The 27,997-nt window shown below is 52.7% G+C and overlaps 1 protein-coding gene and 1 long non-coding RNA gene across 2 annotated transcripts in view; one reads left to right on the forward strand and one right to left on the reverse strand.

Moving 5' to 3' along the window:
- The window catches only part of LOC129465398 (uncharacterized), a 46,043-nt gene that overhangs the window by 15,185 nt on the left and 2,861 nt on the right, over positions 1-27,997 (reverse strand). The window lies entirely within an intron of this gene.
- Positions 2,611-26,738, forward strand: ITGA5 (integrin subunit alpha 5). The gene is made up of 30 exons (XM_055247429.2): positions 2,611-2,950; positions 10,286-10,416; positions 12,642-12,754; positions 12,887-13,007; positions 13,285-13,346; positions 13,437-13,482; positions 14,001-14,126; positions 14,360-14,404; positions 14,545-14,588; positions 16,315-16,371; positions 16,526-16,578; positions 16,868-17,076; positions 17,350-17,541; positions 17,769-17,814; positions 17,998-18,099; positions 18,278-18,333; positions 18,465-18,619; positions 18,920-19,057; positions 19,195-19,262; positions 19,921-20,071; positions 20,158-20,250; positions 20,396-20,475; positions 20,586-20,666; positions 20,772-20,877; positions 21,255-21,404; positions 22,297-22,380; positions 22,488-22,601; positions 23,530-23,631; positions 24,525-24,647; positions 25,631-26,738. Exons 1-30 carry the CDS (start codon positions 2,733-2,735, stop codon positions 25,712-25,714), a joined length of 3,150 nt encoding a protein of 1,049 aa, XP_055103404.1. The 5' UTR covers positions 2,611-2,732; the 3' UTR covers positions 25,715-26,738.

A 27,997-nucleotide genomic window follows, 5' to 3' on the forward strand; every position in this document is an offset into this window, starting at 1 on the left:
AGAGGGTACCAAAGAGGTCAGGTTTAAGAGAAAAAGCAGAGGCACTTGGAGACACACAGACTTGGCCAGAGAAAGGCTGAGAGATAAATAAGATGGAAAGAAAAAGCTGAAAGGAGATAGAGCATTTAGAAGGGCAGTGGGCTTAGAGGAGAAGGCACTGGGTTTGGAGTCTAAACACTTAGGTTCTAGACTCACTGCTAACTGGCTAGCCATATGACCCTGGACAAATCACTTCATCTCTCTACACCCATTTCCACTTCTGAAGGAGAAGATTGGACTGATGGCTTCTACCCCCTCCTCACTGGCCTTTCTAGGTCAGCTTCCAGGCCTGGATGTCTGTGCTGAAGTAGCTCTAATTAGGAGGGGACCCCAAGTTGAGGCCAAACCCAGAGTAGAGGAAGAGAGGATCAGGCAAAGGCAGGCATGGTGAGAGGAAAGGCAGGAGGTGTTGGGGCCACTGGGAGAGGACTTATAAGGGCAGAAAGAGCCAAGAGAGGAGGGATATTGGGGAGAGTAGAAAGGCCAGCCAAGGAATGACTAAGGGGCTCCCGGTGTAAACAGGAGCAGGGAATGGACAGGGAGGGGGCCTGTTTGAGTTGGCCAAGGCTGGGAGTGGAGTGGGGAGGAGGACTGGGGCAGGACGCTATGTCCCCTGTCCCCCACCAAGGCTCCTGGGAGGAGCTGAGTCACACACCTCCTTCCCTGCATCCCTCCCCACCCCCACCCCTAATCTCCCAAATCCTGGGAAAATCTAAAGAGTTTGCCTAGACTGAGAAAGGAGTGTTTGGTTCACACACATGTGTTTTGCTGGGCTAAAAAGCAATCAGGCCTCAGCCCTTCTCCTCCCAGAGGGGGTTCCCAGCCCATGGCTTGAGTAGCTTTCACCTAAAGGTTGCCTTTTTGGCAACGTTGGGCTTAAAGATCCTGACCCAGAGATTCCTTGGGTTCTTCACCTAAGAAAGGGTCAGGACTTGCAGATGTGAGAATGGGATACGGGCCAGCATTGCCCCACAGTCCGGCCAGCCAGCCTCTCCCTTGGGCTGCAGCTGGCTCTGGAGGGGGGCTTTTAAAAAAGCAGATGGGTGATTTGGGACAGGAAGTGGAGTAGCAGAGTGAGGGGGAGAGTCATGGCAGGAAAAAAACATTGACTCTGGGCACTCTTATTCTGAGACTTTCAGCCTGGAGTGGGGCAGGTGACTGGGGAACAGAAGGGACAGGGTTGACTTCGGGGGGTATTACTCTGGAAAGGGAGAGGTCCTGGAGGAAAGAGACTGAAAGGCCTTGTAGTCCCCCTCCCCCAGACTAAGATAAAGGCTAGAATCCTGAAAAGTGATCTCATCACACAGAGCCGGAGCTTGGGGAAGAGGTGGGCAGGGGGTCACTGCCTTGCCTTTCTAGACTCCCTTCCTCTACTTCCACAGGGGATCTGGGAAGAATGGGGTCCTGGCTTCCAGCTCCCAGTGGTTTTTGGTTTTGGGATTTTTTTTTTTTTTTTTGAGACAGTCTTGCTCTGTCACCCAGGCTAGAGTGCAGTAGTGCAATTGTGGCTCATTGCAGTCTCTGCCTCCTGGGTTCAAGTAATTATCCTGCCTCAGCTTCCCGAGTAGCTGGGATTACAGGTGCGGACCACCACATCTGGCTAATTTTTGTATTTTTAGTGGAGATGGGTTTTGCCATGTTGGCCAGGCTGGTCTTGAACTCCTGGCCTCAGGTGATCTGCTCACCTAGGCATCCCAAAGTGCTGGGGTTACAGGTGTGAGCCACCGTGCCTGGCAGAGCTCCCAGCGTTTACAGCCACTAGGAGCTGAAAGTTGGGTCCCTTTGCAAGACTTTCCGCCACCACCACCACCTCTCACAATTCTCCAGGTTTGTAGGAACCGGGCCAGTTTCATCAAGAAGGTACTGAGGGGCCAGCCACTAGCAGGCTTTTGGTCAACTATCAGATCCAAGGAAGGGGCTCAGCAGAGGTTTACATACCCTAGGACCAAGAAGGGGGCAAACTGGAGCAGAATCCTCCTGGTGAATGACCCCAGACTCCTGGGTTTTCAATACTAGCAGCTTGGAGGAGGAAGCAGCGGAACTTGAGGAGCCGGCGGAGGTCCTCCAGCAAGCTGACTGAGAACGCTGCCTCTGTACCTCAACTCCTGTGTCCCAAATCCAGCTGGCCAGAACCCAGGCACCCGGCGGCCCCGGAAGGCAAGGGGGAATCCCAGTTGGCCGGACGCCAGAGGAGTCTCCTGTCTCTTTAGACCCCAAAGTCTCCTCCCTAAAGCACTGAGGGAGACCCCACACACATATACAGGCTTCCTCCGCCCACCAGAGGTGATTCCTTTCCTCATTAGGAAATTCTCCGCTCCCTTTTCCGACTCGTTTTCCGAGCGTTTACGTTGTACATCTGGAAAGGAATGGGGAGGAAGGAGGGGGAAGCAGAGAGGAGGGGGAAGAACCCAAATCCGCCCAGTCTAACCCAGTCCAGACAACCGGCTTCCAGCTGGGGCTGGGGAAAGGGGGTTGGAGAGGTGCGCCCCCCCCCCCACGCCCCTTAGGGGTGGGGGACGCGGGCTCAGAGTTCCAGGGACCCAGGAATGCCCCCCCGCCAGCCCCCTCGGCAGGCGAGGGGAGGGCTCAGCCGGGAGTTTGGCAAACTCCTCCCCGCGTTGAGTCATTCGCCTCTGGGAGGTTTAGGAAGCGGCTCCGGGTCGGTGGCCCCAGGACAGGGAAGAGCTGGCGCTATGGGGAGCCGGACGCCAGAGTCCCCTCTCCACGTCGTGCAGCTGCGCTGGGGCCCCCGGCGCCGACCCCAGCTGCTGCCGCTGCTGTTGCTGCTGCTGCCGCCGCCACCCAGGGTCGGGGGCTTCAACTTAGACGCGGAGGCCCCAGCAGTGCTCTCGGGGCCCCCGGGCTCCTTCTTCGGATTCTCAGTGGAGTTTTACCGGCCGGGAACAGACGGGTGAGTGAGGAGGGCTGGCGACGGGATGGGGGTGGGGGAGCCGCCTGGAGACTGGGGGCGCGGCTGGGGTCTGGAGGGGACCAGGGCTTGAGTTTGAGGGTGGAGTTTGGAAGGACTAGAGCTGCAGTTGGGGGCCCGCGCTAGAGTTGGGGGCCCGCGCTGGAGTAGGGAGGGCACCGTGGCGGGTGAGGAGGGGCCCTGGCGTTCGGGATCATTGGGGAGACATGCGTCCGGTGGGGAGAGGACAGGGAGCTGGAGAAGTCTGGGCAGGGGTCTCCGGGCCAAGGGAGAGGAGAGCGCGTGAATGGAGAGCTGGGGGTCTCTGGCTGAAGTCTGTGGGCTGCTGGGACCTGGGGCGAGTGGGGGCGCAGAGGGGGCGCGGAGGCCGGGAAGGGCTTTTGGGGGCTCCGGGAGACCTCCGGATCCGTAGGGGCCATTGTGCGGCGAGAGAACGGGTAGAAGCCGAATGAGCTACGTGTAGTAGGAGGGAAGTCAGAGACTGAGGGGGTCGGAAGGTTAAATGGGGGCCAGCCTCATCCTCCCCTCCCCCCTCAATTCAGACTGGGGAAAGACCCGAGAGAGGGACGGCGGTTCCCTCTTCTTTCTCCTCTGTCTCCTACTCCTCCCTCCGCCCCCAATCTCTGTTCAGGCTAGGGGATCCGAGAACTGGGGGCGAGTGCGGGGACCCTGGCACTGGGGGCGCTGGGGCTGGGGGCGGACTCAGCCAAGGGCGGGTGCTGGGATGTGTCGGGAGGGGTGTGTGCGCGCGTGAAGGGGGGTGGGCGGTTTCCCTCTTCCTCTAGCTCTTGGGAGGAAGAGAAAAGCTGGTTTCCTGTAGCTGGTCGGCTGGAGCTGTGCTGAGACCGAGACTTCTGGGGCTGGGGTCGGAAGCCGGGGAGACGCGGGCTCTCTGGGGCCAAGAACGTCAGAATGAAGGACTCAGGACCCTGGAAATCTCAAAGGAGGATCCTTATTCCCAACTCAGCAGAGTGATAAGCAGACCCGGACCCCGAGTGCCTAGAAAATGGGGTATTGACAGGCTTGGGAAACAGGAGTTAGAGTGGACCAAGGGTGTCTGTTCAAATGTGGGATGGCGGGGAGATTGGGAAGCAAGAGAGGTAGGTGGTTGCTCCTGGGCTAGGCCGTAGATGCCAGATTCCTGGTCCTCCACAATGACGTGTAATCCTTTTTCTTTTACATCTCTGAGCTGGGAGCTTCCTACTGCTCACCCCCACCCCAACCCCAGGATCTCAGGGTTTGAGGGGAATTCTGTCAGAAGTGACCTGTTTTTACACATGAGACAGTTAACTGATCTCTACTCAGACCCTATGGTTTTGGAGAAAAGGGGTTAATCTAGCTAATACAAGTGGGGAGAAAGGCAAATTATCCTTTGTCTGGAGGACTTGGGGATGGGAGGAAAGAAAAATGATTCGGCCCTGGCTGTTGTTCTGGGCTATTCAAGGTCCCCACCCAACCCCCACCCCACCCCCCTGGCCTTTTGCCCAAACCCCATTGCATCACCCTGGCCTGGAGCCTCTGCCAGGCCTGGTCTCCCCCAGGTTCCCTCAAACTTCTTATCACAGCCCTAATGGAGTAGAAAAGAGGGAGGGAGGAAGGGGATGAGGTCTCCTCCCGCAGATCAGAGTACCTAGTTGTCTGGCATTTAACCTTCTCTTTACTCCTCCCTCCCCTAAATTTCCCTTTAAAACACTCCTCTAAAACATCTGGACTTCACACATTCCTGGTCCCCTAGGTGTCTGTCTGGCCCCTGGCCTGATCCTATAGTCCCTAAAGTCCTCTTCTAAAACAGGACCTAGCTCTCTCATCCCTTCCCCCTCCCCTTCTGCTCATCTTCCCTCTCAAGAGAACCCAGGTGTCCAGCTTACACTCCTTCCCTCTCATTTCCTATTTACAATACCCTCTTAGAGTGGAACATTCTACCTCCCCAGTGACCTCCTCCCACCACAGCTAGGCCTTCACCCCCTTCCCCACAACACAAGACAAACATAGCCCCTCGCCTACAGCCATTGCCAAAGAGGGAGAGCCTCAGTGTTCTAGTTCTTCCTGCATCACCTCTTGTGGTGAACACCAAAATAGCATTAAAGGACAGGGCGAGCACCAAAGCAGTTAGATGGTAGGAAAGGGCAAAGCTTTTAGTCAGAGAGAGGTAGGTGTGAGTCCCCACTACTTACTAGTTTTTTGTGTGGTACCCTAGTACCTAGGGTGAGGTATTTAAGGTCTTGGAGCCTGGTCTTCCCATGAAAATCAGACACCTGACTAACGGAGTTCTGAGGACTAACGGAGTTCTGAGGACTAAATGAGAAAACACATACAAAAGGGACCTGGTCCACAAAGAGTGATCAATACATGGGTGGCTGTTTCTGTTTCTGGTTCTCTCCTTCCTGGCTACCGCCTAGTTCTTTAAGTTCTCCCCCATTTCTTACTTGCTTTGAGTATTTGCTTATACTAGTGATAGTAACAATAGTCTGTCATATTCCTTTAGCACTTTCATATCGATTTTTCCATTGGATTGTAACAAAAATCCTTGTGTTAAAGCAAAGGAAGCATTATTGCCCCATTTTTAGATATATAAAAACTGAGGCTGGCCAGGTGCAGTGGCTCACGCCTGTAATGCCAGCACTTTGGGAGGCTGAGGCAGGTGGATCACCTGAGGTCAGGAGTTCGAGACCAGCCTGGCCAACATGGTGAAACCCCATCTCTACTAAAAATAAAAAAATTAGCCAAGCGTGCTGGCACGCACCTGTAATCCCAGCTACTCGGGAAGCTGAGGCAGGAGAATCACTTGAACCTGGGAGGCGGAGATTGCAGTGAGTTGAGATCACACCACTGTACTCCAGACTTGGCGACAGAGTGAGACTCCATCTCAAAAAAACAACAAACAAACAAAAAAAAATAAAAATAAAAACAACTGAGGCTTCAGGAGTCAGAAATTTTGAACCAGAAGTTAGTTTAGGAAACGTTCAAGGGAAATCCATAATTTTATGCCAGAGAATCCAAAGCTTGAAGAGAGGCAGTGACTTGGCCCAGGACACTTGAAAGCTTGAGAGGCAGGCCAGTCTCAGCTCAGCTCCTTGTTCCCTTCTGCAACTGCCACAAGTGGAGACAGCTGTTCTTCCCCAGCCAATCATACATATCCCTTGTGAATGCACTGGGGGACCCCAAACCAGGTGTCCTCCTCTGGCCTGGCCCATGCTGCTGTAGGACCTGTAGGAGCTGGGCGCCGGTCCACTTGCTGCTCTCCACCCCTGACCTTGTCAGGCCAACAGTCAAACAGTAACCCAGTATTGAACTGGGACTTGGTTAATCAAAAGCTGGGGAGATAGCAGATATGAGAGGAGGGAATAAGTCGGTAATGGGGTAAACCAGAATGCTGTCGTAGAAATCAGGATTCCTGATTTCTGCTTCATATTCTGGGAGGGATTCTGAGTGACCTAAGCACATTACTTAACTCCTCTGAGATAGTTTTCCCATCTGCAGAATGAGAACATGGGACGAGGTGAGCAGCTTTGAACTTTTTCTTTTTTTTTTTTTTTTTGAGACAGAGGCTTGCTCTGTCACCCAGTCTGGAGTGCGGTGGCATGATCTCGGCTCACTGCAACCTCCGCCTCCCAGGTTCAAGCGATTCTCCTGCCTCAGCCTCCCGAGCAGCTGGGACTACAGGCATACACCACCACACCCGGCTAATTTTGTATTTTTTTTTAGTAGAGACGGGGTTTCACCATATTGGCTGTGCTGGTCTCGAACCCCTGACCTTGTGATCCGCCCACCTCGGCCTCCCAAAGTGCTGAGATTACAGGCATGAGCCACCACGCCCAGCCTGAACTTTTTCTTAAGGAGTGTCAGAACGAGGCCAGCCTGCCTTTATGCCCTGTGGCCTCAGGCACCTACAGTAAAGTCTTAAAACCAGTGGGTGCTCTCTACAGTGCCTTCTAGCTGTGGTAGTCTGTGTCTCCATGGACCAACCCTTCCATTTCTGAGGCTTCAGAATAAATTACGGCAATTATTTCTTCTCTCAGACTCTATTTCAGAAAAGTGTACCTGCCAAACTGCATTTAGTAAGAAATAATGAATTCCTTTTCTCATTTTTTTATTTTTTATTTTTTTGAAATGGAGTTTCACTCTTGTTGCCCAGTCTGGGATGCAATGGCGCAATCTCGTCTCACCGCAACCCCCACCTCCCTGGTTCAAGCGATTCTCCTGCCTCAGCCTCCTGAGTAGCTGGAATTACAGGCATGCGCCACCACGCCCAGCTAATTTTGTATTTTTAGTAGAGACGGGGTTTCGCCGTGTTGGTCAAGCTGGTCTCAAACTCCCGACCTCAGGTGATCTGCCCATCTCGGCCTCCCAAAGTGCTGGGATTACAAGCGTGAGCCACCACGCCCGGCCGGCCGTTGTTGTTGTTGTTGTTGTTGTTGTTTGTTTGTTTGTTTGTTTTGAGACGGAGTCTCGCTCTATCCCCGGGCTGGAGTGCAGTGGCGAGATCTCGGCTCCCTGCAAGCTCTGCCTCCCAGGTTCATGCCATTCTCCTGCCTCAGCCTCCCTAGTAGGTGGGACTACAAGCGCCCGCCACCACGCCCGGATAATTTTTTTGTATTTTTAGTAGAGACGGAGTTTCACTGTGTTAGCCAGGATGGTCTCGATCTCCTGACCTCGTGATCCGCCTGTCTGGGCCTCCCAAAGTGCTGGGATTATAGGCGTGAGCCACCGCACCCGGCACTTTTCTCATTTTTTATTAACCAAAAACATCTATAGCTGCCAATCAGAGTTTCTGACCAGCATGAGATAACCAGGTTCCCACATAAGTTGATATAATTCCAGCCAAAAGCAAATACACTTGAGGTTTTAACTAGCCTAGGCCACCTTATCTGGTAAATGCATGATTTCCGTTAGGCTTTCTGAAATATTGAAAATAGCCCACAGACCCTCCATTGTTACCTTCTTGGACCCCTAAAAGTGCCCAACTGCTGCAGGATTTAGGAAGCAGGAACAAGATGTGGGAAAATAAGGACAAACTAGCTTGCATGCCATCCCTGGCACCAGTCACCTCACTTGGCATGTTGGCAGGGGAGGCACTATTTATTGGATTGACTTAAGGTTGCTGGGATGGAAGGGCCACTGCCTCTCCAGGAATAAGCCATGGGTAGTGTGTCAGGAGGAAAGGAGGCCTGGGTCTGTGTCACTTGCCTGCATGCCAGGTATCCTGAGCCATCGCACAGCCAGAATGGATATGCCCTTGGCTCATGGGCTTTACAAGCTTTGTAAACTCTCTGTCTTGCAACCCTGCTAAATTCCAGGCTACTTCCTCAGGCCACCCCAGGAGTGTCAGGCTCGGCTCCTCTCCAAGAGCAGTGGGTGTTGGAGAAATTGGGAGCAGGAATAGGGTCCCTTGGCCTTAGCCCTGTGCTCCAGGAAACTCTGAGAGAAACTCTTTTTCACCCAGAGGAAGAGGGAGAGGGTATTGCCCAAGTCCACGGTTAGCGCCTGAACCAGAACTCTTGGCTCCTGGTCCAGTGCTCCTTTCACTGCTTCCTGTACCTCTGCTGTTCTGGTCTAGTTCGGGTTGGTGGCCCTTTCTGCTTTCTAGAGCCTGAAGGCAGCAACCAAGTTCTCTGGGGGCTGCCCCTGCTGAGAGAGGGGTCTACTCCTCTCACCTCACCCAGCCCTAGGGCGGTGCAGCCAGACCCCACAAATGGATGTCATGCCTAAGTGAGAAAGGTGGGGCCTGGCAGGGAGGTGGGGGTGTGGGAGACAAACGGAGAAGTGAGAGGTTGGAAACAGACAGGAAGCCACAGGCAGTAAACATTTCCTGTCCCCAGAGTAACGGAGACTGGCACCTCCCCTCCCCACCCCCCCTAACTTCAGGAGCTCTCCCTCTTCAGCCTACCCATCTCCTATTCCTCTGGACCCTTCCTTCTCTCCCCTCCATTCTCACCACTGGCCCTCACAGACCCCTCCTCACTCTCCTCTTCCGTCCCCTCAGACCTGTCCTCGCTGCTGCTTCCATCCCCTGTACCTCCTGGGCCACTCCTCCCCGCCTCAGTATACCTGGTCTTCTTGGAAAATACCCCCCGCTCTTGTGACATGTACCATAATCCCTCACTTTGGGCCTTCTTGCCTAGTGAGAAAGCTGAGGAAGGTATTCAAATATCAGGGAAGGTGTAGGTATTAGACGGGTTGAAAGCTGAAAGTGGACAGAAACCAATAGAGATGGAGAAATGCAAAATCTGAGATAGAGATAGGATCCAAAAACCAAAACCAAGAGAGCAAGCAGTCATAGGGGCAGAGGGACAGAGAGATTGAGAAGCAGTGCCAGAGGCAGACACAGAGCAGAGCAGAGGCCAAGGCTGGCAGGACCACTGGTCCAGAGGCCGGGTCGAGTTGCCCAGGCTGCCAGATACAAGTCCTGGCAGGAGACCCTTAGGGGAAACCAAGAGAGCCAAGAGCTGTGTGGAGGTCTTGGAGGCAAGGGACCTAGGGATGAATGAGGCAGAGCTGACGGCAGGAGGACTGCCCAGGCCCTTAGCTAAGACCACCCCATTACATAGGGCAAACTTCTCCTCGTCTCAGAGGGAACAGAGGCACTGTGTCCAGAACTAGGACCCCGGTAGAGCAGACTCTGAATTCAGTCAGCTGGGGGTGGTCTATGGGAAAGGGGTTCAAGGGCTGAAACAGAGACCCAGCCAGGAAGGGGAGGTCCACACCAGGGCCAGGGTGAGGGCAGGCCCAGGCCCAGTGGAACAATCTGTTTTCACTGTCCTCCAGCTCCTCTCTCCACTCCTGCTGCCTGATTTCCAAGACTCACATTTTCCTCCTACACGCCCCAAGGCTGGGTGGCTGGGCAGCCGGATGCCTGGGTCTTGGCCCAGGGAGGGGATTTGGCTTGGGAGGAGAGTATATAGGCTAGATGAGAGACCTTGAGGCTCCACAGGACCTTGGGGTTCCAGAGGCTGCACATCTAATCTCAGCAGGTACATAGAGGAGAGGGAGAAGCCAGGGGTACAGGCTCTGGCCCCCCTTCCCCTTCTAGAAATTGACTCTGGTTCCTCCTCTCTTTATGAACAGGATAAGGTAGGAGACGACAGAGAATGGCGGGAGGAGGGGAGGGTTGTGTTAGTGACAGCGGCACATGGGGACCGCCTGACTCCAGCCTGTGCCTCTGGCATCTGTGGCATCTTCTGAGATATAAATACAACCCAGGGGGCATCTACTCCACCCCCAGCCAGCCCCAGCCTAGAGGCCTGGGTCCTTCCTGCCTCCAGACACCAATGCAGAGCTAGGAGCCATCCTGAACTGCCTCTCTTTTCCCCTCCACAGGGTCAGTGTGCTGGTGGGAGCACCCAAGGCTAACACCAGCCAGCCAGGAGTGCTGCAGGGTGGTGCTGTCTACCTCTGTCCTTGGGGTGCCAGCCCCACACAGTGCACCCCCATTGAATTTGACAGCAAAGGTAGGCCAGTGAAATTCAGGAAGGGACTGGGGGGTGGCACTGCAGCCTGGGGGCAAGGCCTGGGTGGGGCCTGGGGTGAGGGGTGGAGCCTGCTGGAACCCCGGCCACGTGACCTCTCAGCACCAGCTCTGATGCTCCAACTGCTTACAGTGGATCCCCATGGCACTCACTCCACTCTCCTGTCCAGCCCAGCCCAAGGAGGACGGCCATGATTCAGAAACATGTGGCTCTCATTTCCCCTGAATCACCCACAACTCTGGGAGGCCAGGGCCTTAACACAGACAAAGACAGGGAATGTTGCACAAACTAATCAGTTCCTTTAACTAAGTACTGACTAAGTGACAGTGCATGACAGGCACTGTGCTGGTGCTGCAGGGATTGAAAGATGACTAAGCCACTGCCCTCAAGGAGCTCAAGGTCTGAGTAGACACAGATGGATGGGAGGAGGATAGAGACTAACAGCTATCAGTTGCCCGGTGCCAGGCCCAGTTGTGAACACTTTACACATATTAGTTCACTTAATCCTTTCAGCAACTGTATAAGGTATTATTATCCCCATTTTCTAAGTGAGGAGACAGAGGTTAAGTAGCTTATCCAAGGTTATACAGCTAGCAAACATTGGAGCGAGGATATGAACTAGGGCCATCTGTCTCCAGAAATAAAAACTGGAGAGGCTGGGCACAGTGGCACGCATCTGTAATCCTAGCACTTTGGGAGGCCGAGGCAGGAGGATCACTTGGTCCTAGCAGTTCAAGACCATCCTGGCCAACATGGTGAGACCTGGTCTCTACCAAAAACATTAGACAGGGCTGGGCACGGTGGCTCATGCTTGTAATCCCAGCACTTTGGGAGGCCAAGGCAGGTGGATCACTTGAGGCCAGGAGTTTGAGACCAGACTGGCCATCATGGCAAAACCCCGTCTCTACTAAAAATACAAAAATTAGCCGGGCATGGTGGCACTTGCCTGTAATCCCAGCTACTTGGGAAGCTGAGGCACAAGAATTGCTTGAACCCAGGAGGCAGAGATTGCAGTGAGCTGAAATTACATCACTGCACTCCAGCATGGGCTACAGAGAAAGACTCTGTCTCAAAAAAAAAAAAAAATTAGCCAGGCATAGTGGTGAGCACTTGTAGTCCCAGCTACTCGGGAGGTTGAGGTGGGAGAATCACATGAGTGGGGAGGCCAAGGCTGCAATGAGTGATACTTGCCCCACTGCCCTGTAGCCTCAGTGACAGAGCAAGACCCTGTTTAAAAAAAAAAAATTTAAAAAAACCTGGGCAACATGGCAAAACCCCATCTGTACAAAAAACACAAAAATTAGCTGGGTATAGTTTCCACCCCCTTGGGGGGGCTGAGGTGGGAGGATCACTTGCACCCGGGAGGTCAAGGTTGCAGTGAGCCGTAATCACACCACTGCACTCCAGCCTGGGCAACAGAGTGAGACCCTATCTCAAAAAAAAAAAAGAAAAAAAGGAGGTGGAACAAGATGCTGTTAGAGACACAGTCCAAGTATAGACAAAGAAGTACAGCTAAAGGGTTACTGTCTTGGGAAATAGCCACTGTTCCCCACCATCCTCCTGCCCCTACTCCACAGCAGGCATCCTTGTCTCAGTTGCGTGAGAAAGCAGGAACCGTGGGGAGGCAACTCTAGAAAGCCCAGGTTCTAGGCCGGGCGCGGTGGCTCACACTTGTAATCCAGCACTTTGGGAGGCCGAGGCGGGCGGATCACGAGGTCAGGAGTTCGAGATCAGCCTGACCAACATGATGAAACCCCATCTCCACTAAAAATACAAAAATTAGCCAGGCGTGGTGATGCGCGCCTGTAATCCCAGCTACTGAGGAGGCTGAGACAGGAGAATCCCTTGAACCAGGGAGGCAGAGGCTGCAGTGAGCCGAGATGGCGCTACTGCACTCCAGCCTGGGCGACAGAGTGAGACTCCGTCTCAAAAAAAAAAGAAAGCCCAGGTTCTGTGTGCTTGTGCGTGCTTGTGTATGTGTGTGTGTGTGTGTATATGTGTATGTGTGTAGTGGAGAGATGAGTCAGGCTACACAAACAGGCTACACAAAGCAGAATTAAGCTCCTTACCAACTCCACACTCCCAGTGAGTCATGGAGTCTCAGGGCTTGGAAGCGTTTGTTGGGTATCCCCAGGCTGAGGGTAGGGGCTGCCCTAGAGCTCAAGTGTCCATGGCTCAGCAAGACTCCCCCTTCTCACTTCCACAAGGCTCTCGGCTCCTGGAGTCCTCACTGTCCAGCTCAGAGGGAGAGGAGCCTGTGGAGTACAAGTCCTTGCAGTGGTTCGGGGCAACAGTTCGAGCCCATGGCTCCTCCATCTTGGTGAGGGGCCAGCAAGCTCAGTGGTGTGGTGGCCAGGGGATGGGCAGTGGTTGGGTAAGGCCGGGCCTGGAGGGAGGGAGGAAGAGCCTTACTGGACTGAATCTGAAGGCCTCTTCTCCTGGGACCTCCCAGGCATGTGCTCCACTGTACAGCTGGCGCACAGAGAAGGAGCCACTGAGTGACCCCGTGGGCACCTGCTACCTCTCCACAGATAACTTCACCCGAATTCTGGAGTATGCACCTTGCCGCTCAGGTAGGGGCAAGAGGGGGCCTATGCCCCATGTCTGCCTTCTCATATACTTGGAGTGTCTCATATACTTAGGGCTGACTCGCACCCACCACGTGCCCCCATGAGGTTCTAAGTTGCTTAAGATAAAGGCTAACCCAGTTCGTTAGCCTCTATGCTTACTGTCTGGTCCAGGAAAGCCCTTTCTCTGGTTCTCTCTCCCACCTCCTTCCCTATGCCCTCCCTTCTTTCCTGGATGACCCATCTGTGCAGGGCTCATTTTCACCACCTTGTCCCCTCACAGATTTCAGCTGGGCAGCAGGGCAGGGTTACTGCCAAGGAGGCTTCAGTGCCGAGTTCACCAAGGTGAGAGAGTGGTCTGGGAGAGAAGGGCCGTGGGTGGTGGACATGGGGGGATCGGGACCAGATGTTGGACTCCCCTCTTTTCACCCACAGACTGGCCGTGTGGTTTTAGGTGGACCAGGAAGCTATTTCTGGCAAGGTAAGTCCTGTCTCTGACATTCTTTTTTTTTTTTTTTTTCTTTGAGACGGAGTCTCACTCTGTCACCCAGGCTGGAGTACAGTGGCGCAACCTCTGCTGCCCAGGTTCAAGCGATTCTCCTGCCGCAGCCTCCCAAGTAGCTGGGATTACAGGCGCCTGCCACCACGCCTGGCTAATTTTTGTAGTTTTAGTAGAGAAGGGGTTTCACCATCTTGGCCAGGCTGGTCTTGGACTCCTGACCTTGTGATCGACCTGCCTTGGCCTCCCAAAGTGCTGGGATTATAGGCATGAGCCGCCGCGCCCTGCCTGTTTCTGCCATTCTTTAAGTCCCCTGGCACATAGCCTCTCACCCTACTCCCAGTTCTCCTCTTCCTTTCCTGAAGCTTACATGCCACCACCCTCCCCATGTTTCCCTTTCTTGAACCAGACTTCTGAAATACTACCCAGTCAGCCCCCCAAAGTCCCAAGCCCCCTCTGCCACCTCCCCTCCATCTACTCCCTCTTCATCCTCTCTCCAGGCCAGATCCTGTCTGCCACTCAGGAGCAGATTGCAGAATCTTATTACCCCGAGTACCTGATCAACCTGGTTCAGGGGCAGCTACAGACTCGCCAGGCCAGTTCCATCTATGATGACAGCTACCTAGGTGAGCAAGCAGGTGGGGAAGGGATGGCAGAGGGAGAACCTCAAGTGCTCCTGTCCCCACTCACCCCCTTGCCTCCCCTCTCCTACTCAGTCATCCCCAGCACCCCTGCCATACATGTCATGTGCCTGCTGACTATGAAGGCCCAGTAGGGATGGGGAAGGGATTGGGGGATAGGCCAGAGCAGAGGGGTCCCCAAAGCAGGAATCCTAACATCCACCCATCCTGTCCCCCAGGATACTCTGTGGCTGTGGGTGAATTCAGTGGTGATGACACAGAAGGTGAGTGTGTCCCCAGGCTGGGGCCAAGGGAGGGGGGTGGTTAGAGGCTCAGGGCCAGAGAGCCCATGAACTTGGGCCACTTACCATTATCTACTTCCCTTTCCCCACCCTTAGGTCACAATTTTCTCTTCTCTTTGCAGACTTTGTTGCTGGTGTGCCCAAAGGGAACCTCACTTACGGCTATGTAAGACCCAGCCTGACCCCTCACTTCTCCTCCTCCCCTGCCTAATCACAAAGAACCGTGCATGGCAGTCTGCACGGGTTCAAAAAGGTGCATCAGAACACGGGCTCTGGAGGCAGACTGCCGTTCAAGTTCTGGCACTTACTCTGGCGGAATCATTCTGCTCTTTATTCATACTCTGCTTCCTGCTGAACCTCTCTGAGCCTCCTTCTTCTCTGTATACTGGGAATCGTTCTGACCTCGCAAGGCTCTGGCAAGGATGAGATGAGAAAATGCATGTGAAAGTACTCAGTGAATTGTTAGGCAATGTACAACTGGCAGATGTTATTATTAGACCAGGACAAGTGCTTTTTAAAAGATACAGGTAAGAGTGCCATCGGAGTTCATTCAATTAACAACATTTATTAAGGCAAGGTAAGAGATAAGATGAATAAGGTATCATACCCCGTCTTATAAGATGCTTCTAATCAAGTATGATAGATAAGACACACATACAAACAATTATGATCTAAAGTGGAGTGACTATTCATTCTCTTCTCTACTCGGTGCATCAGGCACTATCTGTTCATGATCTCTATTCTTCACAACAAGCCTATGGGGTAGATATTATCATCTGTATTTTGCATATGAGAACACTGAGGTTCTAAGAGACTAAGTAAGTTGCTTAAGATCACCCAGTTAGTAAGTAGGTTTAAAATCAAGTCCCTCTTAATCCAAAATCAGCATTTTTTCTGCATTTGGATAAACTTCAGCAAAGTGGATACAGTGACATAGCAGTTTAGGGGAAGGAATAATCTCCTTTCTAGGAAAAGGATGGTAACAAGTTTGGGGAGTCAGAAAATAAAAATTTTAAGTTTTTAAAAACGAAGAGGACAGATGAGAGAAGGTTCTATGAAGGTTCAGCAGAGACGACGCAGGAGGGCATCCTGTGCAGGCGCATGAAAGAGGTGGAAGAAAAGGAAACAATTTCAGCCCAGCTTAGCAGACTCATGAGCTGATTGAGGATGAGTAGAATATGGAAAGGTTGAACAAAAACAGACAGGTTAGGGCCAGATTCTCCAGAGCTTCGGAGGACCAGCCAAGAAGGTGAGATTTTGGGCAGTGACTGCAGGGAGCCACTGGATTTCCAAGCCAGAGGTAGCCCCCTAGATCTGCTGGGAGAGCTGGAGGCAGGGACATTGTCAAGATATCTGTCCAGCAGTCCTGGGAAAGGGCTCACACCAGGATTCAAGAGGCCTGGTGGGGCCAGTCACTAAGGGAATATAGGGGAGAAATGGTGTTTGTGGTTCAGGGGACTGGAGGATGAGGATGACTTAGGTTTTGAACGTGATGGGTTTGAGGCACCAGCACACATTCAGTCATAATTATTATTGAGTGCCTACTACTCATCAAGCATGACTTTAGGCTCTGAGGAGAAAGCAAAGAACAAAATCAAGTTCCTGCCCCTATTGATCTTACATTCTAGTGGGTAGAAAGGGACAACGAACAGATAAATACAAAATCTGTCAGTAGTTGGTGATTGACATGGAGAAAAATAGTGAAGCAGACATAGGGTGGAACTACCTGGCATAGAGGTGGGAATATGAGGGCAAAGCTGAGAAGGGAACTAGGGACAGTGGTCTGCGTCTCTAAGGAATGCCTGCCCCTGGGTGTCCTGTACACATCTGTTCTTTAACCATGGGATATTCTGGGAGTCCAGGACCAATGGGCCTATCTCTTCATCTCCCAGGTCACCATCCTTAATGGCTCAGACATCCGATCCCTCTACAACTTCTCAGGGGAACAGGTAAGGATACCCCTTAACCCCACCCCAGCTTGGCCTTCTGCCAACGAAGCCCCAGCCCTGACCTAATAATGTCAGCCCAACTTCCCAGCCCCTCTTGATCCTGTGGATTGAACCTTCTAGTTCTGACCCAGTGCTGCCCCTTTGTCCTCCCCAGATGGCCTCCTACTTCGGCTATGCAGTGGCTGCCACAGACGTCAACGGGGACGGGTGAGTGGTGGGAAATGAGCGCACTGTGACACCCTCCCAGACCCAAGAGGGAAGAGTGGGAATGGGACAGAAAATGCAAGGAGAGTTTCTCCGGAGCTTTTTCTCTAGACTCTCGCTCATACCTGCATTCCCCTTGCTCAGGGACAAGGAAAGAGCTGAACGCTGATGATCAGAGACCTCAGGTCTTCTGACTTGATGGAATTCAGAGTGCCCGGGATTTCTAGCACTAGGATTGGGGTGGGGTGGCAAGACAGGGTATCGAGATGCCTGGGTTTGCCTTTCCCCTCAGGCTGGATGACTTGCTGGTGGGGGCACCCCTGCTCATGGATCGGACCCCTGACGGGCGGCCTCAGGAGGTGGGCAGGGTCTATGTCTACCTGCAGCACCCAGCTGGCATAGAGCCCACGCCCACCCTTGCCCTCACTGGCCAAGATGAGTTTGGCCGATTTGGCAGCTCCTTGACCCCCTTGGGGGACCTGGACCAGGATGGCTACAATGGTGAGTACCATGGGCTCAGAGAGTGAAAGAGGAGGCAGGGGCCCAAGTCAGAAGGGATTTGAGGAGAGGGCATCTGTCAGCTAAGATACCCAGACCTCCATGACTTCCTGAGGGGTTAAAATCCCACTGTCTGGGTCTTGAGATTTGAAGAGATTAGAATATAGGGACTGACAGATGGGAAAAAATAGGATCCTAGGTCCTGGGGTCTGGTAGTAGAGATTTGAGCCTATGGATTCCTGGCCTGCTGACTAGTGTGTGTTCTGTGTCTTCCAGATGTGGCCATCGGGGCCCCCTTTGGTGGGGAGACCCAGCAGGGAGTAGTGTTTGTATTCCCTGGGGGCCCAGGAGGGCTGGGCTCTAAACCTTCCCAGGTTCTGCAGCCCCTGTGGGCAGCCAGCCACACCCCAGACTTCTTTGGCTCTGCCCTTCGTGGAGGCCGAGACCTGGATGGCAACGGATACCCTGGTGAGTTGTGCCTGAGGCCCCTTTTCACCTTAAAATTCCCTGGTCACTGACCCCTACCCTCTCTTCTGCACCTTTCCTAAAGTTCCTGAGTGCAGTTCTAGCAAATTCCAACAGAGGCCGCTGTCTTCTCACTTCAGCCTCCCTAAGCATTGAAACCAGGAGGGGTTAGGAAGAAAGGATCCTGATTTGGGGCTTGCTGTAAGAGGTGATTTCTTTACTTCTTACAGATCTGATTGTGGGGTCCTTTGGTGTGGACAAGGCTGTGGTATACAGGTATGAGCTCCAAGGGGAGTTGAGGGGACAACCTGGGTAGACTGGAACTGGAAATTTCTCAACAGAGCTGAGGTTGGGAAAATCAATGCAGAAGACACACATTCCGGGGCTTGGGCATCAGTTTCCTGTGTCCAGGTTACAGAAGAGTCCTAATTCTATTGACCCCACATTCACTCTTGGCAGGGGCCGCCCCATCGTGTCCGCCAGTGCCTCCCTCACCATCTTCCCTGCCATGTTCAACCCAGAGGAGCGCAGCTGCAGCTTAGAGGGGAACCCTGTGGCCTGGTGAGCTGGTGCCCAGGAAATTGCAGAGATCTGAGCCTGGGAGTGGGCAGGGGCACCAAGTCTGCCTTAAGAAGGGGAAAATGGTGGTGTCCTAGTCTGGGTCTGGCTGGGAGATAGGTAGAGGATAGGATGTCTGTTCCAGTTGGATTCACCAGCTTTCTTCTTGGTCTTTCTCCAGCATCAACCTTAGCTTCTGCCTCAATGCTTCTGGAAAACACGTTGCTGACTCCATTGGTGAGAGAGACTGCCTGGATCTCTCAGGCCCTAGGACAGGGAACAAAGGGACTGGGGACCTAGGGACATTTCTTCTGTCTGAAAAGATGAGGAAAGACAAGCAGTTTCCCCTTATATGTCCCTGGCTGCAGGCTTCACAGTGGAACTTCAGCTGGACTGGCAGAAGCAGAAGGGAGGGGTACGGCGGGCACTGTTCCTGGCCTCCAGGCAGGCAACCCTGACCCAGACCCTGCTCATCCAGAACGGGGCTCGAGAGGATTGCAGAGAGATGAAGATCTACCTCAGGGTATGGCCCAGAGGGCGGGGTGTGGACTGGCCAGGGAGGGTGGCCACATAGAACTGAGGGCACCTCCTGAAGGGAAAAAGATTGGGGGATTCCAGTGAAGGGCTTGGGACTCTTGTGGGGACTGAGAAAGGGAGACCTTCTGTCAGAGGAGCTGGGAAGCAGGCTGCCAGGGCCTCTGAAACAATGAAGATGGTCACAAGTGGGCCCTAAGCAGACAAAGGGAGATGAGAGAAGCTAAGGAGCAGGGCCACTAAGTCTCCAGAGTCCCCTGACTCCATGAACTCTCTCCTCTGGCCCCAGAACGAGTCAGAATTTCGAGACAAACTCTCCCCGATTCACATCGCTCTCAACTTCTCCTTGGACCCCCAAGCCCCAGTGGACAGCCACAGCCTCAGGCCAGCCCTACATTACCAGAGTAAGAGCCGGATAGAGGACAAGGTGAGGACAGGGCAGGGAGAAGGGACCTGGGAGGACAGAGGCCTGGGTACTGGGGGGGGCAGGGCCCTGGAAAGAGAAGAGCCTACAGCCCAGGAATGGGTCTAAACTTCCCCTCTCAAGGCTGCCCTGCTCCCCAGGCTCAGATCTTGCTGGACTGTGGAGAAGACAACATCTGTGTGCCTGACCTGCAGCTGGAAGTGTTTGGGTAAGTAGGGCTGACCGTAAGCTAGGGAGTTCCAGGTGCACCTGGCACCTGAAAAAGTCAGCTAGGGACATACTAGCTGTGTCGCCTTGGGAAGCTGCTGAGCTGCTCTGAGCTTTAACTCCTTTGTCTGCATAGTGGGAATAGCAGCATTTATTTCTCAGACTTTTTGGAAAGATTAAATGAAATAATCTACATAAAAAATCTAGCCTAGTGCCTGCCATAGAGTTAGAACTCAGTAAACAGTGTCTATTATTACTTTATTATTACTCTTTTTTTTTTTTTTTTGAGACGGAGTCATGCCCTTGTCACCCAGGCTAGAGTGCAGTGGCGTAATCTCGGCTCACTGCAACCTCCGCCTCCCAGGTTCAAGCGATTCTCTGCCTCAGCGTCCCAAGTAGCTGGGATTACAGGTGCCTGCCACCATGCCCGGCTAATTTTTTAAATATTATTATTTTTAGTAGAGACAGGGTTTCACCATCTTGGCCAGGCTTGTCTTGAACTCCTGACCTCGTGATCCACCTGCCTCGGCCTCCCAAAGTGCTGGGATTACAGGTGTGAGCCACTGCACCCGGTCTCGTATTATTACTCTTAAAATGGTCCTTTGTCCTGGTTTGAGGATTAATTCCCCAATGTCCCTTACCCTCTGTGTCCCTTCCAGGGAGCAGAACCATGTGTACCTGGGTGACAAGAATGCCCTGAACCTCACTTTCCATGCCCAGAATGTGGGTGAGGGTGGCGCCTATGAGGCTGAGCTTCGGGTCACCGCCCCTCCAGAGGCTGAGTACTCAGGACTCGTCAGACACCCAGGGGTGAGATGAGACTCTCGAGTGGGAGTTGGGAGGATACCCCTCCAGAGGGGACACCAAAACCTGACCAGTGCCCACCCCACCTCCAGAACTTCTCCAGCCTGAGCTGTGACTACTTTGCCGTGAACCAGAGCCGCCTGCTGGTGTGTGACCTGGGCAACCCCATGAAGGCAGGAGCCAGTGTAAGTTTGGGATGAAAGAGGATGGGACAGAGGGAGAGCAGACCTGAGGGTGGTAACCAGCCAGCAGAGAGCACAGCTGTGAGATGGGGAGGGAGGGTGAAATACACAGTCTAACTGCCCTCTTTTCGTCTTTTTCTGTCCCCAGCTGTGGGGTGGCCTTCGGTTTACAGTCCCTCATCTCCGGGACACTAAGAAAACCATCCAGTTTGACTTCCAGATCCTCAGGTAGGGAGTGACTGTGCCTAGGCTGGGGCTGAGCTGGGGACAGAAGGGAGGGCTGGGCACCATTCTCGCTGGCTGCACTCCAGCACCTCAGACTTGCCTCCATCCCACAGCAAGAATCTCAACAACTCGCAAAGCGACGTGGTTTCCTTCCGGCTCTCCGTGGAGGCTCAGGCCCAGGTCACCCTGAACGGGTCAGTGCCAGGCAGAATGGGGTCTTTCTGAGAGGGGAGACAGACTTCTAGGGAAGATGCATATGGGGTTTCTTCCACCCTCCTCTAAACCACCCTCCTCCTTAGTGTCTCCAAGCCTGAGGCAGTGCTATTCCCAGTAAGCGACTGGCATCCCCGAGACCAGCCTCAGAAGGAGGAGGACCTGGGACCTGCTGTCCACCATGTCTATGAGGTAAGTGGGGAAGGGGCAGGGCCAGAATGAATGATGGGAAAGGAGGAGCTAATATGAGTGACAGATGTCTGGAACCCACATGAGAGACTGAGAGAAAGAGAGGAGGGAGGGGTAAGTGATATGCAAAGGCATGAGGCAGAGTCCTGTGAGAAACAGCCAGAGGAGAGACAGGCCAATTGAGTGGCTTGGAAAGAAAGATGGAGCCCCCTCCAAAAGTGTTGGCTAGAGAGGATTTCAGCTCTGCCCATTGCTTCCCTGCTTCGTCTCTGAGATAGGAGCCTGACGGCAGGGTATAGTGGAGCCATGGTGATCCAGGCTCTCAAGGGGGCAGAAGCATTCCCTTCCTTCTCATGATGATTGTGCTCTTCCCTCCTCAGCTCATCAACCAAGGCCCCAGCTCCATTAGCCAGGGCGTGCTGGAGCTCAGCTGTCCCCAGGCTCTGGAAGGTCAGCAGCTCCTATATGTGACCAGAGTTACGGGACTCAACTGCACCACCAATCACCCCATTAACCCAAAGGGCCTGGAGGTGAGAGCCTGAACACTGGCATGGGGAAGAGGAGTAGATTCAGAGGACCAAGGCTGAGGGGTTGGGGAAGGTTGCTGGGGGCCTGCAAGAGGCAATGTGGATGTGCCTATAGCTAGGGCTGAGGGCCACAAGGCCCAACGTTACCTCAAAAGCCTCTGGAGGAAAAAGGACTTTGATCCACTGTGTTTCTTTCTGCCTGAACTATCCCTTCTTTGTTTCCTGGCATACCCCTAGGGCCCAGTTATGTGCCACCTCCTCTAGGAAGCCTTCTTCAAACCTTTTCCTCTGGGCCCCAATGCCTGTTTTATAGTTCATTTACTCATTAACATTTAATTAAATAAGTGCCTGTACTGAACACTGTTAAGCCCAGGAAATATTGCACCAAACAAAACTGACAAGGTCTCCACGTTCATGGAACTTACATTCTAGTGAAGGGTGATAGACATAGAAAATAAAAAGAGAAGGAGAAAAATTAACAGGGATTGAAAGGTGATGAAGTGAAGTGTTAATAAGCTGTAGGGACACTATTTAAATTGGATCATCGGAAAACCTCTTAAAGACGCCACAGCTGAACTGAGGCCTGAAAGATAAGGTTGAACCTATCTATAAGACTCAGGGATGAGCATTCCAAACCGAGGGAACAGCCAGTGCAAAAACAGGAACACGGACCTAATTATTTATTTAAGCATCTCCTCCAGTGCGAGGAGTTTTTCTTCATTTCCATATTTTAACCCTGAGCTCGGTGCCTTGCACATAGGAGGTGGACAGTTGGATGGATCAATAAAGAGACAGATGAAAGAATAGGTTGAAGCTGCCCTGGAACCCAGGTGCAGGCCGACTTAGAAGCTATAATGAGATGGGAAAGGGGCCCAACACTCTCTTTCTCTTATAGTTGGATCCCGAGGGTTCCCTGCACCACCGGCAAAAACGGGAAGCTCCAAGCCGCAGCTCTGCTTCCTCGGGACCTCAGATCCTGGTAAGTCAGGCGGGGAACGAGGTGTGGACCAAAGTGTTGAGTACTTGTTTGGGTTCTCAGAGCCATCACAAGGGCAGAACACCAGGTTCAAGCTTCTTTCTTCCTAGAAATGCCCGGAGGCTGAGTGTTTCAGGCTGCGCTGTGAGCTCGGGCCCCTGCACCAACAAGAGAGCCAAAGCCTGCAGTTGCATTTCCGAGTCTGGGCCAAAACTTTCTTGCAGGTGAGGGAGCCTTACCTCAGCCCTGACCCCTGACCTTTGGGCCTGCTTAGACTGACCCACCCCTTTCTCCACTGCAGTAGCCACTTCTCCTTAGGTGAATGGGACCCAGCACTCCAGCTCCCCTTCCTTGCCCTTGTCTAGACCAGGCTGTATGTCCTTGGCGCCATCTAGTGGCCACAGTGGGAGCAGCAGCTTCCCTTTCCCGGCCCATTCAGAGGAGGGAGGGCTGGAGGGAGAGCAGTGCGCAAAGAATGATAGAAAAACAGTAAGATGGAAGATGAATCCATAGTGAATAGGTAAGCACATGTAGGAATAGTAAAGAGCAGTCACTTCTTGAGCACACACTGCAGGCCAGGCACTGTTCTGGTGTCAAAGCACATTAATAATTCAGAAAAATTTTTTTTATTGAACATGTAGTCATCTAATTATATATTATCCAGTTACAGTTATTCAGTTACACATTTATTATCTCATATAAGGAACATCAAGAGAAGCTCAGGGGCCAGACACAGTGGCTCACACCAGTAATCCCAGCACTTTGGGAGGCCGAGGTTGGCAGATCCCTTGAGCCCAGAGGTTTGAGACCAGCCTGGGCAACATGGCCAAACTCTACTTCTACAAAAACAAAACCAAACAAAAATTAGCTGGGCATGATGGCACATGCCTGTAGTCCCAGCTACTTGGGAGGCTGAGGCAGGAGGATTGCTTGAGCCCAGGAGGTGGAGGTTCCGGTGACCTAAGCCCACACCACTGCACTCCAGCCTGGGGGACAGAGTGAGACCTTGTCTCGAAAAAAAGAGAGAGAGAGAGACTCAGGGAGAATGAGTCCAAAATAGGGAAAGATCACAACCCCAGCCAGACCACGGGGAACCCTATGTCCTCTGGATCCCAAGAGAGGATGTGCTGACCAACTTGGCCCTACCCACAGCGAGAGCACCAGCCATTTAGCCTGCAGTGTGAGGCTGTGTACAAAGCACTGAAGATGCCCTACCGAATCCTGCCTCGGCAGCTGCCCCAAAAGGAGCGTCAGGTGAGTCTAGGGCCAGAGGACTGGACGAGGGAATACAGGGCTCAGAGTGCTAGAACTAGGGCTGGGACATGGGTGAGGGCCGGCCTTGGTATTGTTAACAACTGTTGAGAATGTACTATGTGCCAAGCACTGTGCAGATGCCAGAGACAGAGTGGTAGGCAAGATCAACATGGTATCTTTGCTCCTGGTGTTCACAGTCTCGTGGAACAACACAGTGTTCCAGGTGTGGTGATATTTATGAAAACACATGATAGGAACACCTGAAACCAGTCTAACTGGGTCAGGGAAGGCTTCCTGGAAGAAGTGATGTTCAATCTGAGACCTGAAGAATAAATAGGAACTAACCAGGCTAGCCATTCAGGACAGGGATATCCTGGGGAGAGGTGAATAACAGATATGAGGCCGAGCGCAGTGGCTCACACCTGTAATCCCAGCACTTTGGAAGGCCAAGACAAGCAGATTGCTTGAGCTCAGAAGTTCAAGACCAACCTGAGCAACATAGTGAGACCCTATCTCTACAAAAAATACAAAAATTAGCCAGATGTGGTGGCGCACATCTGTGGTCCCAGCTACTCGGGAGGCTGAGGCAGGAGGATCGCTTGAGACCAGGAGGCAGAGGCTGTAGTAAGCTGAGATCGCACCACTGCACTCCAGCCTGGGTGACAGAGTGAGACTCTGTCAAAAAAAAAAAAAAAAAACGGATATGATATGACAGCCCGAAAGTAAGAGAGACAATATTGTACATTTTAGGAACTTAAATTTTTAAGTTCAGAATGCTGTTGGTTCAAACTAAGAGGTGGGAAGTGGGTCTAGATCCAATGGCAAGTGGGGGCCAAGTATAGGGTAGAAAGAACTTCTGAGCTTTCATTGACTTCACCCAACTTGCTCCCCAGGTGGCCACAGCTGTGCAATGGACCAAGGCAGACGGCAGCTACGGCGTCCCACTGTGGATCATCATCCTAGCCATCCTATTTGGCCTCCTGCTCCTAGGTCTACTCATCTACATCCTATACAAGGTCAGCCACATCCTGCTTGTGACTTGGCCACCCTCTCATCAGGCTCTGCCCTTGGCCTGGCACAGTCCCAAGTATCTACCTCTAGACCAGTTCACCAGCCATGTGCCCCCACCTCTGTCCTGGCTACATGCATCCCATCCTAACCCTTCCTATAGGATCTCTCCCTTCATTCTATAGCCACTAGCTTAGAAAGGGTCCTCTTGACTCAAGATGATAAGTTTGCCTATACTTGCAAAATCACTGGAACCCAAAGATGACAAATACATGGCATTTGTGCTGTCAGTTTCTCTAAAAATCCATGGCAGCCATCACTAACCTAGAAATGGCTACTGATCATCTCCTAGAAGTGGCTTCAGAATCTCTCTCAAAAGGCAGCCATGGCCAGGTGTGATGGCTCACACCTGTAATCCCAACATTTTGGGAGGCCAAGGTGGGAAGACAGCTTGAGCCCAGGAATTCAAGACCAGCCTGGGTAACACACTAAGACCTTGTCTCTACAAAAAAAACACAAAGATTAGCCAGGTTTGGTGGTGCGTGCCTACAGTCCCAGCTACTCTGGAGGCTGAGGTGGGAGGATCGCTTGAGCCCAGGAGTCTGCGGCTACAGTGAGCCGTGATCATGCCACTACACTCCAGGCTGGTCAATAGAGTGAGACCCTGTCTCAAAAACAAACAAACAAAAGCAGCCACCACTAAGCAATCAGACTTGGCATTTGAGTTCAAATCTATCTGCCATTTCTGGCCTAACTGGGGAATTTTAAAGGCACTGGTAAAAGATACCCCCATACAAAATCACCCCCAAGTTTAGTCCTCCTGGGTCAATTGCACAACTTAGAGGGGCAGTCCTAGCCTGAATTCAGAGGCCACTTTTGCAGGATGTAGAGGTTGGAGGCACTAGAGTCTTCCTTATTACTTCTTGGAATAAGAGCTGTGGAGAAATGGCAGCCATAGTACCTAAACTCTCCCTCTTTTCCCTTTTATCAGCTCGGATTCTTCAAGCGCTCCCTCCCATATGGCACTGCCATGGAAAAAGCTCAGCTCAAGCCTCCAGCCACCTCTGATGCCTGAGTCCTCCCAATTTCAGACTCCCAATCCTGAAGAACCAGTCCCCCCACCCTCATTCTACTGAAAGTGAGGGGTCTGGGTACTTCCTGAAGGTGCTGACGGCCAGGGAGAAACTCCTCTCCCCAGCCCAGAGACATACTTGAAGGGCCAGAGCCAGGGAGGTGGGGAGCTGGGGATCCCTCCCCACCACGCACTGTGAAGGACCCTTGTTTACACATACCCTCTTCATGGATGGGGGAACTCAGATCCAGGGACAGAGGCCCCAGCCTTCCTGAAGCCTTTGCATTTTGGAGAGTTTCCTGAAACAACTTGGAAAGATAACTAGGAAATCCATTCACAGTTCTTTGGGCCAGACATGCCACAAGGACTTCCTGTCCGGCTCCAACCTGCAAAGATCTGTCCTCAGCCTTACCGGAGATCCAAAAGAAGCCCCCAGCTAAGAACCTGGAACTTGGGGAGTAAGAACTCGCAGCTCTGGACAGCCCCACCCTGGTGGGCCAACAAGGAACACTAACTATGGATGGTGCCCCAGGACCAGCTCAGGACAGATGCCACACAAGGATAGATGCTGGCCCAGAGCCCAGCTCCAAGGGGAATCAGAACTCAAATGGGGCCAGATCCAGCCTGGGGTCTGGAGTTGATCTGGAACCCAGACTCAGACATTGGCACCTAATCCAGGCAGATCCAGGACTGTATTTGGGCCTGCTCCAGACCTGATCCTGGAGGCCCAGTTCACCCTGATTTAGGAGAAGCCAGGAATTTCCCAGGACCCTGAAGGGGCCATGATGGCAACAGATCTGGAACCTCAGCCTGGCCAGACACAGGCCCTCCCTGTTCCCCAGAGAAAGGGGAGCCCACTGTCCTGGGCCTGCAGAATTTGGGCTCTGCCTGCCAGCTGCACTGATGCTGCCCCTCCTCTTTCTGCCCAACCCTTCCCTCACCTTGGCACCAGACACCCGGGACTTATTTAAACTCTGTTGCAAGTGCAATAAATCTGACCCAGTGCCCCCACTGACCAGAACTAGAATCTGTGATCTCATATGTCACTCTTTCCAAACCCATTCTGGAACCAAGCGGCTTGGTGGAAAGCAGATGCCTATTTCTCTCATGGCTTCTTTCTACTGGGAGCCAGAAGTATGACCCCCCAGAAACTGTGCAACTAGTTCTAGGTTCCCTTCTTAGGTGAAAGAGGTGATGGAAGGAGAGAAAGCAGGGCTTGACTCCTCACGCCTCCCTCCTCCACCATCAGACCTGGCCCCACACTCCCCAGGGAGAAGGGAAAGGAGCCTCTTCTCTCTGGGTTTGAGGATTAGAGCAGAATGCAAAGGGGGAGGTCCAAGGTCGAGGTGGGGGAGGATGGTTCAGAAAATTTACCAGGCTGGCCGGGCGCGGTGGCTCACGCTTGTAATCCCAGCACTTTGGGAGGCCGAGGCGGGCGGATCACGAGGTCAGGAGATCGAGACCACGGTGAAACCCCGTCTCTACTAAAAGTACAAAAAAATTAGCCGGGCGTGGTGGCGGGCGCCTGTAGTCCCAGCTACTTGGAGAGGCTGAGGCAGGAGAATGGCGTGAACCCGGGAGGCGGAGCTTGCAGTGAGCCAAGATTGCGCCACTGCACTCCAGCCTGGGCGACAGAGCGAGACTCCGTTTCAAAAAAAAAAAAAAAAAGAAAATTTACCAGGCTTCCCTAAATCAGAATAATGAAATGAGTTGAGAGGAAAAAGCCACAGAACTAAATTAGAAGAAAGCCCAGTTAGGTTTTTGTACTGCTTTGTTTTCATTGCTACTGTGTGCCGGTAGGGGGTGTTAGTTTGCATACATTATCACATTTAATTTCTCACAGGATTCTGTGAGGTTGGTACTATTTATCCCATTTACACAAAGAGAAACTGAGGCCTAGAGAGTTTACATAACTTGTGCAAAGTCACACAGTGAGTGGCAGAACAGAGTGAAACTCAGCCTTATATGGCTGGGAAAGCCCGAATTCTTAACCAACATGCCACAGGGTTCAGATCTTTGAAGATAAATCACACAAAGTGAGGGACCCTCAGGGTCCTTTTTTCTCCTCAAGGCCTGTCCTAACGTGCAGCAAGAGGGAGAGCAATTGGGGTTGTTGGAGACAAAGATGTCCCTGTCAGGATAGACTAAAATTCAGCCGCCAGAGGGCAGCATAGCCACAAATTTATGGGAAATTTGGGAAGGTAGAGTATGAGGTCCACCTCGCCCTCTTCCCCCATCACCAGGACTATTCTCATTAACTCAGGCTCCTGCCTAGCAGGGCCTGCA

The sequence above is a fragment of the Symphalangus syndactylus genome, chromosome 17, assembly GCF_028878055.3.
Source record: "Symphalangus syndactylus isolate Jambi chromosome 17, NHGRI_mSymSyn1-v2.1_pri, whole genome shotgun sequence".
Taxonomy (NCBI): domain Eukaryota; kingdom Metazoa; phylum Chordata; class Mammalia; order Primates; family Hylobatidae; genus Symphalangus; species Symphalangus syndactylus.